This window comes from Sycon ciliatum, chromosome 1 (genome assembly GCF_964019385.1).
Source record: "Sycon ciliatum chromosome 1, ocSycCili1.1, whole genome shotgun sequence".
Lineage (NCBI taxonomy): Eukaryota > Metazoa > Porifera > Calcarea > Leucosolenida > Sycettidae > Sycon > Sycon ciliatum.
In genome coordinates, this window is record NC_088643.1 from 39,112,254 (window position 1) to 39,131,678 (window position 19,425).

The window sequence follows — 19,425 nt, forward strand, 5'->3', positions numbered from 1 at the left end:
AACATCATTCCCCAAAAAAATCGAGTTTTACATCCACATCTTTCCAATATTTTTTCGAATAATGTGGAAAAGCCTAACTGGGGTGTCAGAGCCGCTCTGTCTTCGTTTCTCCTCCGAGTAGTAACATCGATCAGAGAGCGCTTTCGATGCGCTCTCCAAGACGTTTCCTATCGTGTTCATTCTTGACAGAGCTTGAAATTTGGACAGGTGTAGTGCAGTCCACACCGATTCCACAGTCAAAATGACCTGTATTCATTTGTTCAGCTGTAGTATCGAAAAAGTCCTTTCAGGACCATGGAAATCAGCAAATTTTCAAGAAGGAGCTTCGAGCAACATTTGATTTCGTACATCGCGGTCGCTAGTTACGGGTCAATAATCGTCTTTGGGGCAAGAAAAGGCAGTCGCTGGTCGCGTTCAGCAGGTAGTCGCTAGTCACAGTGTATTTTGAATGTGAGACCGTCCGTGCCTGGTGAAGTGGTCGGTAGTAGCAGGCTGGTCGCTAGTCACGGTGGTCTGTAGTAGCAGGCTGGTCGCTAGTCACGGTGGTCAGTAGTAGCAGGCTGGTCGCTAGTCACGGTGGTCAGTAGTAGCAGGCTGATCGCTAGTCACGGTGCCGGTCTTTAGTTACAGGTTTTACTCTACTATTATACATGGTGCTAATTCGTAACATTCTACATGTATTTTACTACTTGGTCCGTTTCATCGCAATTGTCGCTTATCTCCCACGCACTTTTTGACAGGTAAATCCCAGCCCGATCTCGATATCTAACTCCCATTTGTTTGGGAGGTTGTGAAGGCAAGATCAAAGGAGACCAGAAAGAAAAAACCATCGCGACTAGCGCCAGTGGCATCGCGATTCGTACGATTGTGTTGGGAAAGTGGGGAACTTTTCGCTGCAGTGAATGCACACATTCACTGCAGCGAAAAGCCAAACGCAGCTCAAAGACCGGAACTGTAGCAGGGGAAATCGACATCCTGACCTTGAGAGCGTGACAGTCACGGCCAGGCCAGCCAGCTCAGTCGCCACGTTTGAACTGCAAGTGCGACGACCTGGCACTCTTTGCAAGCCTGCAAACTGATGGCGAATTGGTGGCAAAGAAGACATTGTCCGACCTGGCAGCTGCAGTACAAGAGTCGTGGTCAGCGTATCCAGCAGAGCGTATGACAGCTGTCTGGTGAGGGATGTGTGCCTGATTCAAAAACATTGTTGAAACAGACAGTGGTGACACACGGGTCACGCTGCGCTGCCCACGTTCCTCCAAGTGCCAGAGTGACAGCCACAATTGTTCCTTTCCCATCGCTGCCATACGAGAAGCCGAGAAAGCAAGATATACTCTACGCCATGGCGCCAGCAGCTATACACACCAGCGAATGTCAGCTCAAGTGACATCAGCTCCAGTGATACAGAGCCAGAGTCGGATAAACTAAAGCGTGTGCTCCGTCGCTGTTTTCTTTTGTACATTTTTTGTAACCTTGCTTCCTTTCTCGACTTGCTTCATCAGATTCCATCGCTGAATTATTTTTATTGTGGCGGACAGGCATCCTGTATCATGCTTCTTCACTATGCGTATTGGAAATTTTACAGAGCGATAAAATAACTCTTGTTCTTAGTTGCGATAGATAAGCGACAATTGCGATGAAACGGACCAAGTAGAAATTGCTTGGCTGCTTCCAAAATCAGGATATCATAATGTCAGACGGCTACATACTAGGATGATGAATCACAGAATGATCATGACACAGCCAGCATTCACTTACCAGCATTGTCTTGCCATTGCCCGGTGGACCAAATAACAGTAAGCCACGTGCCGGTGTCCGTAAGCCAGTGAAGAGCTGAGCAGGTGGGCAGAACAACAACAGTCTGTATGGCCCACCAGGAGGTACTTCAGGGTATGGTCAGCCATCCGAGGTATACTCGAGGTGGATGGAGCGGGGGTTTCTGCTGAATTTTTTGAAAATCTAGAGCCCAAATCAGTGCATTTTATTGATTGACAGGGTACCTGGGGCATATAGTGGTACGGTCTAGGTCGTAGTGACCGTAGCGTGTCCGACGCCCCTACCCACAGGTACAAATAGTATATCCAGTGCATATGCACACAGCATAGCTAGGTGCCATGAACACAAGATATCATCGTCAACTACCCTGCAAGAAAGCATGCAGTGATTAGATTTGATGTAGCGGACCAGGAATGTATTTTTCTAACAACTCCCCAACTCCCTAACTCGCATTGCAACAAAGCCATCACCAAACATGACTGATCAGGGACTATCCCAAGTGGTGATCTTGCTCATGACACCCACAAGCAATAAGAAAAGACTACCAGCGCAGGTCAAATGTGCTGTTGCCCTAGAGTAGAAATCCTCAAAGTGAAGGTATTCAGAGTTACTAATACATCTACTGTACTACTAGCATTGTGGACGGTGGTCATGCTTGAAGTGGAGATAGGACATTGGCCCATGCAGTAAGGGTGCATATTGATAGAGTGACTAGGCAAGCATGCCCATGGCTAATTGGCTACATGGACACGTGTGATGTTTAACAAGGACATCTCTAGTTCGCAGTTCTCTGTCCACAGCAACCAGCACACCAGCACACCAGCACAGTTATGTAGACACAAAGACCAACCTCTGGGCGGATAGACGGCAGAATGACAAGCTCCTGAAGAGATCGCTTTGCAAGTTCCAAGCCAGCTAAGAAAAGAGAAGCAAAGGCAAGCTGCCACTTAAACTACCTGAAGTTAACACAGTATCATACTGTAGAAAATGAACCATTCGCCGAACAACGATTGCATACCCTCACCTCATGTACCACACATAGTACATGTATCAAACGAACATAAATCAGAGTGAGCAACCCTGCATTTGGGTTGTGACCAGAATAATTCGTCCTTTGTGTGCCATTTTTTGATGAGTCATGGAAGCCACAGTCACCAATTATACTGTTGCACTACATTAACACTCGAAGTACGATCTGTGACATCAGTTGTTCACCATTATCTTGATATCAAAAATGACGTAAGCAATGCATTACGCTTTCCCTGGCAGTGTGTCAGCTGTACACGCTAGTTTATGTACTCTCCTGGTTGTATGCGAACTTGCGAAGCCAACCAACCCTATTCGTTCAGAACTAATTTCCGTTCACTCCGGATGCAGGATGTCTAATGAAATGGCCAAAAGCTATTTCCAGAGGAATATTGCTACATAAAAACAATAAAGTAAGGCCATCAGAGGGTGTTGTATAGCAGGCTTGCTATGTAGATTTCTCCTTCATAGCAAAACGAGCATGTTACACAATAGTCAATAGCGCAAGAACGGTAATTTTAGCAGAAAACCTTCAGTATTTCCCAAGCCGGATTAGGTAATTTTAGCAGGAAAACCTTCAGTATTTCCCAAGCTGGATTACAGTCCATTCTTAAAAAGATGGGTCCTGGCTCTGGCGAGCTCCCGTATTTGGCGATTTTTCGTGATTTCATCGTACACAGTGCAGTGCTGCGAACTTTGAAATTTGAAAAAGGGTCCAAAAAGGGTGCCTAAACTGGGGTTCGAACCGCAGAATGCACTGTTGCAGGCGGGGTCAAACGGCCTGGATTTTGATGGTTTTTCCCAATTCAGTGCTTTTGGGGCAAAACCTGGCCGAAATCCTATTCTTGCTATGGCTTGCTTTTTGGACAAAAAAACTTCAGAAACATAATTGGAAGAGGATTCCATATGGGATTGCAGAAAAAAATTCTAAAAAAACTCAACGTTTGACCCATTTATGGCCAAAAGCTAGAAGTTCATTTTTTCTGAATGGACTGTAGGCAACGACACATTTTAGCAACCAGGGTCATCGCTAAAATTTGACCGTTAAAATGACCTGTTATGTCACCAGGTGGAACACACACACACACCAGAAGACATGTACAGTAGGGGTAACATGAAGAGTAGACTAGAAGAAGGCTCCTTGATACTACTAGGACGACTAGTAAATACCTTACCTACATCATCCCAAGCCACTCCAGGACTCCTACAGTACAAACAATGGCACACAGTATGCCTGAGTATGCACACTAGTTGGAGGAGTAACAGGTGTGCAAGATGAGATAAGCTAAAGTACTAGGTGAAGGTACTAGGGCACTCATTGGTTGTTGTCTAAATGTTTCCTACAATTTATAGCGCATCAAACTCAGAGAGCCAGACACAAACTTTCACCTTCATTTCTAGTACATTTTTACATAGACAGATGAACGAAAGGACGAGTTGTAGTCGTAGTTGACAAATAGATAGTTGGCAGACAGACAGAGAGACGGACCGACAGACAGATGGACAGAGACACAAATACAAACACACACATACAGCACACCCTGTTGGAAGGCAGCAATGGCCCAGGACAGACAAGTGAAAGTAAATTATAACTACTTGTAAAAGTAGTAATGCCCAAAATCTCCTTGGGATGCCTTTGGCATCAATGCATTGTAGACTGCAACAGCCTACCATGATTACATACTTTTTGTTACACTTCTCAACATGTGATTTAAAAGTTAGTTGGAGAATGCGTGTGTATGTACATGAGGCATACGGTGGGGTGTCAGTGGGGACATGGCTACACATACAATCATGTGGCACTGGAGCAGACAGAGACAACACACTGAGGCCTTTCATTAGCTTTACCTATCCACCATATTGTCCATGATGATGTTGGCCAACTTGGAGTCCACTCCTTTCAACACACCACCGGCAGACGGCTGTCGCTTGGCTGATGCGAGTTTCGGTGATGCTGCTGCCGATGCTGCTGAAGTTGGAAATCGTGCACTACTTGCCCTAGCTGCAGAACTTGAAGACGGCGCTGCGGTGGGTGGACGAGGAGGGCCATATTTCGATTCCAACTCCTTTGCTCGTTTCACGGAGGGTGGGTCGTGGAAGTCGCTTCCTGTAACTACAGGTCTGACAGGCCTGAAGGTTGTGACAGCACCAGTTGGCCGCGATGACGGTGCACTTGTGGGCACATTCTTGGTAGGTTCTGCTTTAGATGTTGGTGCTGAGGACACTGACCAAAAGCAAACAGCAAGAACAAAAGAAGCAAGGATGGGTTCACATGCCAGCACAATGTACACGCAGATATCAACAGTACCGGAATTTCCGCTATAACCAAGACACACATGTACACCAGCTCTCTGAGCTCATCATCGTACCCACCTACCAGGGAGTTTCATATTGTCCGCTCATGACTGAGCAAACGTACACACACACACACACACACACACACACACACACACACACACCCTCTCTCTCTCTCTCTCTCTCTCTCTCTCTCTCTCTCTCTCTCTCTCTCTCTCTCTCTCTCTCTCTCTCTCTCTCTCTCACTAATTTCCTTGTCGTTTGTTACAGAATGAGCTATTTGTGAAAGGGCTCAGTACGAAGATCGTTGTATTAAGGGGTCGTCGCAAACGTTTTCTGTCGTCCCTGAAACGAACATCATTCATTTCGTACTCGCCCCCCCCCCCCCTTCACTCCCTCTGAAACGAACACATTTTGCTATGCTGGACGACGAAAATCGCATGCATGTACATGTCATATGTACAGTGTCAGTCGACTTGCGATTTTGGCTCGCACCCCTCCCCCCCCCCCCCCCCCCCCCTCCCCAAACGAATCATGTTCGTTTCACAGGGACGACAAAAACCTTTGCAGCGACCCCTAAGGTAGTTCAGGACAGTTAGGTTGAACTTTTGAAGTTGGGCATATGGATGTATTTTTGTCGGTAAGCACAGCACAAACATCTAAAGGATCAGAAATTATAATTGTATAAGGACCTACTGGGCCTCTCGCTCTTCAGGAAGGGTGCATAGCCAATGCTGACTTTTGCAGCTAAATCGGGCAATGTAGATTATAAAATTTAATGGAATATCTTTGGAATGCTTTTAACCCTTTGTGACCCCATCGATCGATATCGATCGATTGATATACAGTGGCACTAAAAAATATATGAGCCCCGGCCAGCGAAAACCAGCACTTGTGTACTTGATATCAATCATCAAAATGTGACGTCAAAGTTTGGGACGCGCAGTGAGCTGGCTTTTGAAGATTCTTTTCGATCGAGTGGGTGTCTTTGTTGTCAAAGGAGTTTCAAGTGTCTTCAAATGTCTCTGGTCAATTGATTTTAGCGCTAGGTGAGAGCTCGTCACACGGAGGTTGAGTTTAGACACAGCGATGGCGACAGGTGTCGCGACAAAGACTTAGGTCCAGAGTTGTCAGCGTGAGACTCCCTGTACGAAGCGGCGCTGAAAGTTAGTTCGCGATCGGAATTATTTCTTTGTTGGCGATCTCGCTGAGTTTGTCCAGCAGTGGCGAGTGTCATATGCATAGCAACGAAGAGCCCTCATAAAATCGACACTGGATACTGGTGGCGACGATAGTCAGTGCTGAAGAAATAGCGACTGCGAGGAGAAGCTGAATTTCGACCCGCTGAGCGATCCGTATTTCTACATCGACAACAATGATGCTGCAGACACTGATGGAGGGCTTCTCACGGCGCAAAACAGAGCGTAGTATTCTCAGTACTCTACCTTGCCAGACGACATCAAGCTGGCTGCTGCCTGTGTTGAGAAAGGGGATCCCTAAAAACTCAAACCGGCTGAACGCTTTGGGGCAACATGTTCACGTGCTACAAAACGCCAGCATTCGCTCATATCATTGAAATACAATTATGCTGAAATCATGGTCTGAGTGAAAGTGTGCAAGGGAGTGGATGTCAGTAGTATTGATCAGTACATCTATCAGTATGGCAAGCTTTGGGACAACGCCCAAACTGCCAGCGCAGAGGTCCCTGAACACAATTTGGAAGGCCAGCCACCAATCATCGTTTTGCACTCTGGTGTTGTAAAGAAGGTAGTGATGTATACGGAATATCGTCACTGTGACTTCTGAACTACTCATGCCTGCACAGGCTGCAGCACCAAGAGGGCAAGCCTGACTTGCATTCTATTTACTTACATGTACCTGTTCCACATCACAATCAGAAACTGTAGGATCAACTTGCATGGAGTCACTAGGCATGGATGCTGCGCCAACTGTACCGAATCTTGACCTCTCTGACTTCAAACTCTATTTTCCATGCTTTCGCTTATCAGATTGTTACCAAACTTGATAACTTGAATGATTAATAGTGTAGAAACAATTTCGAGGGAAAAAATAATTTTTGAAAAAATTACACATGTTCAGGTTTCTGCTGGCTGGGGCTCATATATATCTCTGGTGTTCCTTCACCGATTTTCATCATCTACGTTTCGAGAGGAACCTTGGCTATCACGTCGAAATTATCCGAAGTCTCTAGGAGGTACAATGCCGCCGTGGTGAGACTGGAAGTAGGAGGAAAACTGAAAAATTCACTCCGATCGAAATGCTGCGCTTGGCGGGGGATTTCCCCGGAATGCTACGTCACACCAAAATTTTGCGTTTGAAAAGAGCTTTCCGATGTAGCTTGTTTGAAGTCGATGTGATGAAGGAGAGTGGCATGGCGGCTGTTTGAACTTTGCTGAAGCTGCTCGCGCACGGCTGCTGTTTTGAGCGGCGTTCTAGGCCACAAAGAGCAGAGGTCGTGCAGGTAGCAGGCTTGAGTGTGGTATTAGTCCCTTCGTCTTGGAAATATCTTTCCAGCGGTGGTTAGTTTGTAAAAAATCGGTGAATGTTTGGTAGAGATACAAGCGAAAGTGCATGTTTTTTGAAGGTGAGTAAATTGTCGTGCTTTCAGTGGGGTCACAAAGGGTTAATCACATTCTCATAAAACTTTGGGAAGGCGGAATACATACCCTATAGATGGTATGAAACACCTTGGATGGAATAGAGGTGGCTACATGTACATGCACCCTAAGAGTACAGGTGGAATCCTGATAATTCGAATATGGCTTAATTCGAACATACCGCTTAATTAGAAGTTTTTCCAGGACCGATTTCTATCAATACGATTCCCACATAAAAAATTCAGATAATTCGAACCTCGAACTGGATTTGTCAGGTTAATTCGAAGTCCCACAGATTCCACTTACATAGAAAATGTGTAGCGTTTGTGCTGATAATTCGAAGTTAGCAAAGTGTAATTAAGTTCACTGTACATTGTGCTGGTCAGTTCAGTTTGCATGAGCAGGCTGTGCCGGTCAGTTCAGTACAGGTCGTCCCCCGTTAATACGAGTCCGGTTAGTACATAAACCCCGTTAGTACATAAGAAATCTCAAGTCCTGGACGAAACGTGGTCACTTCCATACAAATTTTGTCGGTTAGTACATAATTCGTTAGTACATAAACCCCGTTTATAGTACATAACATTTCTCCGTACCCGCATGCCACCTACCTCAATAATACATAATTTGTTGGTTTTTCGGCCTTCCAGTGGAGGCACATTGTGTTCTAGTTTCTACTTGTGGACGCAATTAGCTCAGAAATCAGAGCGCACATCACAATCCGAGAAAGCTCTGTTTTTTCCGAGTGACTGTACAGGCGCGGCTGGCATGCTATCATGTAAACTGTAGAATTTTCGCTGACTGTGACCGTTATAACATAATTGTTATGTTATATTGAGGGAATCAAGAATATCTCACTCCCTAGTCATGGTAGCAAGAAACACTCAGAAAAATTGAAAAAAGTGAAAAATTCTGGTACACAAGCAAGTTATGTACACTTTCGTTTAGTACATAAACCCCGTTAATACATAACATTTGTCAAGTCCCAGAGATTATGTATTAACGAGGGACGACCTGTATCCGTGAAATCTGTGTCTAAGGTCCATAGCGCAACTCTGCGTTTTCATGAGAGAATTTTGACATACATATTGTGTTGTTGGTTCATGTTTGGATAATTAGAATGTCCGGATAATTAGAAGTTTTTTCCTGGCATTTTGAGGTTCGAATTATCAGGATTCCACCTGTATATGGATAAAGCCCTATAGATGGTATGAAACACCTTGGATTGAATAAAGGTCGCTACATGTACATGCACCCTAACAGTATATGGATAAAGTATTTCCTGCCATTTGGAAATATTTTTGGCACGAAGACGGAGAGTTTGCGATTCGAACCCACAAACTTCGATCACGGCGGGAAAAAAGGTCGTCAAAAGTGGGGTTCGAACCCCCACCTACAATATAGTACCTCTGTTTTTTTTGGGGAATTTGTCTTATAGGCCATTCACACGACGTGCAAACATTTGCACGCATGTGACCAAGACAACACTGGCAAACCGTGATTCAGTTGACACGGTGCTGGGCAAACTTTGGCGAAGGACTAAAGGGACCCTCACTTAATTTTTACCGACTTTCCCGGCAAAACACACATTTCGACACGCGTGTGTGCTGGACGTCTGCGCGTGCACAACCAGACGTGTGAGCTGGCTGACAAGTGAGAGCCAGGGAGTCGTCAAGTACCGGCATTCAACGACTCTCGGCCTGGTGAGAGCATGCATGTCCAGCTGGCGGGAAAGTGAGTCTGTAATTATTTCGTAGATCGATGGTTGAATCTGAAATTGTGGATCTACACGATGTTTGTTTTGATGTTTTGATACTTGTTGTAATGGCTAGTAATCTTGCAGACTGTTACTGTGACTTTTCCAAGTCCTACTGATAAACCTTGTCAAATCACATACCCTGTAGTAGTCTTGGTTGAGGCAGACTGGAATGCGTTGAATTTGCAGCTTCAGAAATTGAAATTAATTTTTTCTGGACTGACACTGACGAGCGATGGCATTGGAGAGAGAAGAACTTTGCTTTCTTCCAGGAGAGCTGCATCACAGTCGGATCCTGTCCACGCACATGCGATCATGCTGTATTGTAGACAGTGGAGAGTTGATTTTGACCCGAGAATATTCTTGAACATTCATGAAGAGGATATTGTTATTGTAGCTAGCTGTCAGACATAACCTGTGGCAGTGGTGTATGCAATCAGCTTGCAAGGTCTGTAGCAACTTGATCATGGCAGAGAAGGAGCTGAAGCGAGGCGTGAAGGATGCCATGGAGCTTACATTTGTGCATGTTCTAACGTTACTCTCTCTACGATGAGGAACTGCACACGTAATCGCTACTGCTCTCGCAAGGTGATTGGCTTCTCTCCAGTGATCCAGGCCGCCTCAAAGCATGGATTCACTGTGCGGTTTCTCGGATAGCTAAGGCCAGGAAACTGCCAGCCTTGCGTCGAAGAATGAGGATTTTCCTATAGTACAGAGATTGCAATGGCAACCTGAACTGCCACCAACATAGTACATAGCAGGGTTCTTGCCAAATGGGGGGGGGGGGGGGGGTGTGGTAGGGGGCACAGCACCCCCCCCCCCCCCCCCCCCACACACACACACTCTGATTGAGCGCCCCCTACTCATTTGTTGATTTTTGTGTCTTTTCATGCCATTCAACGAAAACGCAGTCTCTAGTCACTATTAGACTAGAGGGTTCACAACGGCACATTTTGTGTGGCGTGAAGTCGGGGGTTCGCCCCCGAATGTTGCATTTGGCATGGCAAAAAGAGATTATGTATTAACGAGGGACGACCTGTATCCGTGAAATCTGTGTCTAAGGTCCATAGCGCAACTCTGCGTTTTCATGAGAGAATTTTGACATACATATTGTGTTGTTGGTTCATGTTTGGATAATTAGAATGTCCGGATAATTAGAAGTTTTTTCCTGGCATTTTGAGGTTCGAATTATCAGGATTCCACCTGTATATGGATAAAGCCCTATAGATGGTATGAAACACCTTGGATTGAATAAAGGTCGCTACATGTACATGCACCCTAACAGTATATGGATAAAGTATTTCCTGCCATTTGGAAATATTTTTGGCACGAAGACGGAGAGTTTGCGATTCGAACCCACAAACTTCGATCACGGCGGGAAAAAAGGTCGTCAAAAGTGGGGTTCGAACCCCCACCTACAATATAGTACCTCTGTTTTTTTGGGGAATTTGTCTTATAGGCCATTCACACGACGTGCAAACATTTGCACGCGTGTGACCAAGATAACACTGGCAAACCGTGATTCAGTTGACACGGTGCTGGGCAAACTTTGGCGAAGGACTAAAGGGACCCTCACTTAATTTTTACCGACTTTCCCGGCAAAACACACATTTCGACACGCGTGTGTGCTGGACGTCTGCGCGTGCACAACCAGACGTGTGAGCTGGCTGACAAGTGAGAGCCAGGGAGTCGTCAAGTACCGGCATTCAACGACTCTCGGCCTGGTGAGAGCATGCATGTCCAGCTGGCGGGAAAGTGAGTCTGTAATTATTTCGTAGATCGATGGTTGAATCTGAAATTGTGGATCTACACGATGTTTGTTTTGATGTTTTGATACTTGTTGTAATGGCTAGTAATCTTGCAGACTGTTACTGTGACTTTTCCAAGTCCTACTGATAAACCTTGTCAAATCACATACCCTGTAGTAGTCTTGGTTGAGGCAGACTGGAATGCGTTGAATTTGCAGCTTCAGAAATTGAAATTAATTTTTTCTGGACTGACACTGACGAGCGATGGCATTGGAGAGAGAAGAACTTTGCTTTCTTCCAGGAGAGCTGCATCACAGTCGGATCCTGTCCACGCACATGCGATCATGCTGTATTGTAGACAGTGGAGAGTTGATTTTGACCCGAGAATATTCTTGAACATTCATGAAGAGGATATTGTTATTGTAGCTAGCTGTCAGACATAACCTGTGGCAGTGGTGTATGCAATCAGCTTGCAAGGTCTGTAGCAACTTGATCATGGCAGAGAAGGAGCTGAAGCGAGGCGTGAAGGATGCCATGGAGCTTACATTTGTGCATGTTCTAACGTTACTCTCTCTACGATGAGGAACTGCACACGTAATCGCTACTGCTCTCGCAAGGTGATTGGCTTCTCTCCAGTGATCCAGGCCGCCTCAAAGCATGGATTCACTGTGCGGTTTCTCGGATAGCTAAGGCCAGGAAACTGCCAGCCTTGCGTCGAAGAATGAGGATTTTCCTATAGTACAGAGATTGCAATGGCAACCTGAACTGCCACCAACATAGTACATAGCAGGGTTCTTGCCAAATGGGGGGGGGGGGGGGGGTGTGGTAGGGGGCACAGCACCCCCCCCCCCCCCCCCCCCCACACACACACACTCTGATTGAGCGCCCCCTACTCATTTGTTGATTTTTGTGTCTTTTCATGCCATTCAACGAAAACGCAGTCTCTAGTCACTATTAGACTAGAGGGTTCACAACGGCACATTTTGTGTGGCGTGAAGTCGGGGGTTCGCCCCCGAATGTTGCATTTGGCATGGCAAGACTGTTTCCGCCCCCCCCCCCCCCCCCTACTATTTTTACCTGGCTAGAACCCTGACATAGTAAGGGTGAATCACATTACACTTACTGAAGTACATACCTAACTCTGCCACTCTGTCCCGCATACTCGTCAGGTTCTGCACCATATGTGCCTGCAGTGAATGCGCTTTGGGAGCATCTACACAACACAGCAATCACAACACAGCAATCAAACATTCACAAGTAGAACCTGTCTTGCAAGGAAATCAAGTGAGAAACAAACACAATGAAACTGAAGTACAAGTAGGAGCACAACCCCGGCAGCAAGAGCATAGCTGATCCATAGCGACGGAGTTTTTGAATTTTGTGTAAAAGACAGTGGCGCCAAGTGAAGCTCAGCACCTGGCTTCCCCGCACACCATACTATGCCAATAACAATGTCATGTACAGCTAGTAGTTGACGCATGGCTGTACCCAGCATATTTCCACTTTTCTCAGTTTCGTCATGCAGCAAAGAGGCCATGCATGCACGCGCGCATGTTTTGCAAACAGTCGTAGTGGAAAGCATGCACAGGCATTGCAAACAGTCACAGAGGAAAGCAGACACAGAGCAAGCCAATCCATGCATGCAGAGGCCATGTCTAATGAAAATCATCGCCAAAAACTAAAACTGCATTCAGTACTTAGCGTCGTAATAACACTGAACATAAAACTAGTTCGCCGGCTAACTGTGTGTTCATGTCGCCCTTACCGAATTCCGTCAATTCCAATTCCAAGCCTTTCTCGAGCTCTGCAATACCAGCTTCGTAGAGTGGAATGGCGTCTTGTCGCTCTCCTGACAACACATGGCACGAGGGACAAGAGAACGCGGGACAAGAGAACGAGGGACAAGACAATAAAAGTTCTGACAAGCTAATATGTGCACACCGACCAAGCACGCCATTGGTTTCCTGGAAGCTCTTTATGACAGTAGATAAAACCAAGAGAAGGAGAGAGAAGGAGAGAGAGAGAGAGAGAGAGAGAGAGAGAGAGAGAGAGAGAGAGAGAGAGAGAGAGAGAGAGAGAGAGAGAGAGAGAGAGAGAGAGAGAGAGAGAGAGAGAGAGAGAGAGAGAGAGAGTGGCAAGGAAGAACTCAACGGGAAGACTGTTTGCTTTCAAGTAGGTTTCTACCTATCGAACTCTTTGTGCAATTGACGCCATGATCCACGGTGGTAATAGGCTAGGTGATGTAGCATGGCTGATAGTCTGATACCCATCGAGCAGTCTGATTTTTAGCATCATGGAGTGTTCTGCAAAAAGGAAGTGGCTGTATTCTTCTGTCTACTGGGAAGTCCTCCGCCAGAAATTCATAAGAATCACAGGTGAATCAGCATTGCATTGTACCAACACAGCACAAAGACCACATCAACCTAAAGGCAAGCATGATGTCGGCATGCATGTAGCATACGCGTAGGTCACGTGTCTATTTTAAAGTACATGTACACTGTGTGAACACTCCGCCTAACACTCCGCCTAACACTCCGCCTAACACTCCGCCTAACACTCCGCCTAACACTCCGCCTAACACTCCGCCTAACACTCCGCCTAACACTCCGCCTAACACTCCGCCTAACACTCCGCCTAACACTCCGCCTAACACTCCGCCTAACACTCCGCCTAACACTCCGCCTAACACTCCGCCTAACACTCCGCCTAACACAGGCATACAGAGCTGTACGCAGCACATGCATAATCGCTATTGACCGATACCCATGCACACCCACGATCTACGTCGCGTATGCAAGACCTGAGAATGGAAGCTACGAAAGTGATCTTCAGGAGTCAGCGGAAGGCCTGGTGCATGCCTGGTACTCGCTGGGAGTCAGCAAAACACTACTGCCCCCCCCCCCCCCATCACGAAACCCCCGGGGTTCGTATTTCACTTACCATCACCACACTGTTCGTGGTTTGTAGACATATCCACTATCCGAAAATATATCCTGCTGCCCCCCCCCCAGAAGGGTTCAGAAAACCGATACTCTATTGCATAACATGTACAGGTATAACTGTAATTGTTATCTAATACTGGTTTTTTAACCAGTGTTAGGTTCTATCAAAGTATAACTGTATAACCATGATAGACCTTTGCAAACGGGCAGTCCACGGCGCTCCATGCGGAGAACAATTTGTGCACAACGGGTATACGAAAACAGTGAATTGCTGACACCACAGGCCTTTGGGGCAGCACTGGCGCTTGTCATTTTGGCTGCAGCTAAAGAAGGACACCCAGGGTGCCCCTCTGCTTCCACACAAGTCTTGGATATTATTAGCTCATGCCAATGCGGGTCTTTTTGCAACCACTCCGTATCTGTGTCTGACTTTCCGTGCAAAGCAAGCCCCGTACGTTCTCCACTTATTCAAATTTTTCAGGGCATCTCGAGGGCAACGTCGGGGACTGTCCATATGAGCAAAGCCTTTGCCAAAGGGTCTACAGTATATAAGTACCGGTGACTGATGATTTGGCGTTGTGTTCACGATTGCACTGACAACAGCAGCAGTTGTGATAACATGCCAGATAATAGTGGCGGCTTCAATCACGTGACCAAGAGGCAGAAATCCGTCGTCGTGCGGATGTATGCTGGAGGAGTGGTGTCCATGGCACAATTTTTCTCTTGAAGTTTTGCGCCTGCCTTCATGTTATTCATGTGCCCAGCACCTTCGATTTTTGCATGATGGCCAAGCATACATGAATAGCTTTCCAACGGTGTGCTGCATGTTCATTGCTTTTCTGATATATCGCCCCGTACTTTTAAGCCTAGTTCACATTCGACGCAACGCCGACGGTACGGGACGTAAGGGCCTGCCGGGAGGGCTGGGGTGAGCTGTAAAATCCTGTACGATTCGTACGACACGACATGCAGAAGTCGTTGCGACGTTCAATGTCGAACGGCGCGAGTCATAAGGCACGGTCCGTGACTGGGTGACTTTCGGACCTAATTTCTCGTTTTTCGGGACTTCTTATCAATTATTTCTCCTGGAAAGAAGCGGAATCAAGTTCGCAATCCCAGTTTTTCATGAAGATCAAAAAATTAGCCCTGAACGTTGTGGCATTCAAATAATAGCCCCAGGAAATGATAGAATAGTTCGTCTGTCATGCTTCTGAACTATCCCTAAATACAATAAGTGAGATGAGATCTTATGTTGCTAAAATTCAACTAAAGGCATGCTAGCCATTCTGTGAGTTATCATGGGAAGCGCAGTGTTCAAAATGCTAAAAATATCCAAGTACGAATCGGGAGTAGTCGGCGCACGACGCCGTCTCCTGTTCACACTCGAATTGCAGCCGTTTTGTACGCTTGCGTCCCCGTCTACGCCCGTCTACGGTATGAAAAGTTGGATCGATCCAACTCTTCCCGTCGCTTCCCGATCTGTACGGTAGTACGGTTGCGTTCCCGTTCCTGGTGTTCACATTGGACGCCGTCAGACCGTCCCGTCGCTTCCCGTCGATCCTTACGTCGCGTCCCGTCGAATGTGAACTAGGCTTTAGTATTCAAAGCGAATTTTCAGCATCTCAGCTACCTTGACCGTCAATGACCGAGTTACCATCATGTTCAGCATCCTCGAATTAGTTCACATAGGTTCACAGTAAGGTTCTGCTCCGTAGCTGTTTGAAAAGTTCGAAAAGTTTGTGCCCAACGACCATTGAAGTGCACTATGTGAGGGGTGCGGCATGGCGGAGCGAGCAGACATTTTGGCTTGTAAATCCATGGCCGCTACTGTTCTTTATGTCAAGGCGGTGGACGTGCACGAGCAAGTGCTGATTATTCCCGTAGCTATGCAGAAGACGTTACTTCAGTAACGTCTGGCGCTAGCCAGGGTCCAACAGCTTTAATTTGGTATTTGTGTGTTTGTGTGTTTGTGTCACGCCTGGCGCTATCCCGTATCTGTCCGTACCGTACCGTACCATCAAACACAGCTGGCCACATACAGCTGCCCGCAATATTCAAATAGGGCTTTCAAACGCAAGATCATAACGTGAAGCAACTTGGAAGAATGGGTATGAATGCGAAGTGTATGGGGGAATGCATGTAGGGCGATAGTGCGGGCTCGAATCCCAGGATATGCCTGAAAAAATAGGAGAATTGAAAAATTTATAACATCCCTATGCTTTTTTTGCCGTCATCAAGGCGGTAGATGGTGTCGTATTACCCTCGATCGTACCTGTCCCGTATCTATCCCGTACCGTACCGTACCATCAAAGACGGCTGGCCACAATGCATAATCAAATAGGGCTTTCAAATGCAAGATCATAACGTGAAGCAACTTGGAAGAATTAGTATGTATGCGAAGTGTATCGGGGGATGCATGCAGGGCGCGCGATAGTGCGGGTTCGAATCCCAGGTTATGTCTTAAAAAAAAGGGATTTTTTTAAAGAATTTATAATATACCTATGCTTTTTTTTGTCTAGGTCATCAAGGCAAAAAAGCATAGCATAGGGCCCTGAGCTTCCAAGCTCTCTCGTTTCATTGAAGCAGAACACTATTACACAAGTGACATCCTGTCCAACATCTACGACGGTTTCTCTGCCACTCTCCAACAACAACACCACATATCGTGCATACATTCACTGTGTATGCATGATAGTCATGAGGTCGGAGAAACCCGCTTTTGTGCCATCGCTCTGCGTACAATTGCATACATGTCTGCGGCGATTGCATACATGGTCTCCGACGATTGCATACCAACTTTATGGTCTCATAGCTCCGCTATGGGACAAGACATTCCCATGAATTTTTTTAATGTATGATCTCCATCCAGTCGTTTAAATTTGTTGGCCATAATTCCATTTTTTTTTTAAATTTTGGACCGAAGTCGCTAATACTAGAACTAGCACGAGCGCGGGAACATTCTCGGACACATGTGCATTATTGTACCACCCTGAAGTTTCTCACCTCCTTTCTCCTCTATTTCGAGAGCACGAGACAGCAGAGAAAATGCTAATTTATGATGTCCTTTCAGCTTCACATACGTAGGAGAATTGGAATTAGAAGAAGGTTGTGGCTCACCAACAGACGCCATGATCACTGAAGGTCCAAATATCGACCTATGATCGGAATGATGTCTACAAAGAAGATACTAACACAAGGACCTTCGGTGTTCTCGACGAAAACGAGACGTTGAATTGTTCAAAAGTATCCTGAAAGTCGTGTCCACCAATCGATTAATCCATCACGCCAAATGATGAAACTCCACGCAACTGTCCAACTCAGTTTGAATGGTATGACGTAATGTCCTTATGACTGACGTGACATGACGTCGACGTGCCATCAAGACAAGACTGACAGTCTGACAGAACAGTAGAGAGGTTCCGGGGTACGATTTTCCGTGCCAAAATCCGTATGGGCGCTACGGATTTTTTCCAGGCGTGCTCCATACGATTTCTCGGCACGGAGAATCCGTGTGGACTGGCTTTCATACGAACCATGTTTCGTATGGAGATTTTGCGTCATCAGGTGCAGAAAGATTTTTCGCGTACAAATTTGATACGAGAAACATCGATTTTTCGCGGGAAATTTTGATTTCGGTACAAATTTTCAAAATAAAAAGGCATAGCGCGGGAATGTGACGTGTTTGCGATCGTAACCTAGGCAATGACGGCAAACACATAAGTTCCGTACCCCGGAACTTTCCACTACTCGAAAACGACGTATAAAAAATCCGTAGAGCCCCCACGGATTTTGGCACGAAAAATCGTAGATCTACTCCGGAACCTCCCTAGTAATCATGGTAATCAACTAATCATGCCAGCAATGCCAATGGTCCTGGAGTAGTGCTACAGTGCATTTCAAAACTATAGTCAGACGCGTAGAGTTTTTGAAATATTTCAAATTTGGCTGGAACTTTTTGAAAATAGTTTTCGGAATATTGCTCAGGACCGGCCGCTCCACAATTACTCTCATATAGTTTCTAAACGATTGGATAACAGACGCCCAATTTGGAAAAAATTATGCACAAAGTGATCACAGATTTTATGTGGTATAGATGCTGGCATAACGGTTTTGCCTAGGTACGCGTCTATAGTTTTGAAATGGACTGTAGTGGTGGGTATTTTACTACTCCCTGATATAAATAATACCAAGAGTACTCTTGATTATCATGGTCTATGTATGAGGGACTTGAGCAAGTGAGCATGAAGGTAAGCTTGGTAGACTAAAACGAATGAACTTGAGAAAGATCTCCGGCCTAGGCCCTGGGCCTGCTGGGGAAACCAGAGCACATACCGTAAAGTCGCGGATAAAAGCCGGGCTTATATAAGCACATATTTTAAAGCCGCTTTCTGCTTCATGCAAACCGGGCGTGTATGCAAACCATGCTTATATGCACCACTGATTTTTTTGCCAGGCTTGTACGAGCGTAGATCTACCACTGACTACTGGTACTCTTGGCCTACCCGATCCGCCCTTGCGGCATAGAAGCCAGGCTTCTACGCGCGACAGGCTTATATGCATTTGATTTTCAGGCTTCTATCCGCGTGTGCTTGTATGCAAACCCGGCTCAGTTTATCCGCGACTTTACGGTACATGTATTTCCCCAATTACATGATTGTACACTGTATAAGTCGCACCTTTTTACACTAAAATTCAGGGTAAAAAAGGGGGTGCGGCTTACAATCGAGCAGGACTTACTACTGAAGTGAATATATCGCACTTGAACAATATTGCTCAAACCTGAAAATGGGGATGTGACTTATAATCGGGGAAATACGGTAATATTACAGGCCCACCGGAACCGCCGGGTATGGTTGGTCAGGTTATTACCGGACCAACTTTTTGGCCACCAACATGTGTGTAGTACTGTGAAAGGCAAATATTATGTATCCAACATTTCGATACCCAAACTTGGTATGAAAGGCCACAATACTACCGGGCCAATCAAAAGCTGCTTCCGGCGCGGGTCCTGTATTAAACACTGAGAATCACGGCGGTTCAGTCCTGAATTACATGTATCAGTATACACTGTATAAATTATAAAGAAAATAGTCACCCTGTATGCTGTTGAATCATGTGACAAGACCAAATATGCAAAATGCATTTTTTCAGCCAAAACTAATAATTATTATTATTACCGTATGTCAGCGCCTTTAAAGCCATGGCCTTATAATCGAAACACCGCTGCTTTCCTAGCTATTTTAGATGCAAAATGACTCACCCACTAC

At 45.9% G+C, this 19,425-nt stretch overlaps 1 protein-coding gene across 2 annotated transcripts in view; it reads right to left on the minus strand.

The window, feature by feature from the left end:
* LOC135824856 (spastin-like) overlaps positions 1 to 17,445 on the minus strand; it is a 28,254-nt gene extending 10,809 nt beyond the window's left edge. Inside the window, exons 1-7 of one of the 2 annotated variants that reach the window (XM_065337590.1) lie at positions 17,162 to 17,445; positions 12,982 to 13,065; positions 12,352 to 12,429; positions 4,651 to 5,017; positions 3,978 to 4,006; positions 2,627 to 2,691; positions 1,759 to 1,833 (exon numbers count right to left, since the gene is read on the minus strand). In XM_065337590.1, coding sequence (XP_065193662.1) covers positions 1,759 to 1,833; positions 2,627 to 2,691; positions 3,978 to 4,006; positions 4,651 to 5,017; positions 12,352 to 12,429; positions 12,982 to 13,065; positions 17,162 to 17,288 — 825 coding nt within the window. In that variant the 5' untranslated portion in view covers positions 17,289 to 17,445. Of the gene's footprint in view, positions 1 to 1,758; positions 1,834 to 2,626; positions 2,692 to 3,977; positions 4,007 to 4,650; positions 5,027 to 12,351; positions 12,430 to 12,981; positions 13,066 to 17,161 lie in introns of both variants that reach the window. The other variant, XM_065337583.1, reaches the window with a different exon arrangement.
* Between the last annotated feature and the right edge of the window lie 1,980 nt (positions 17,446 to 19,425).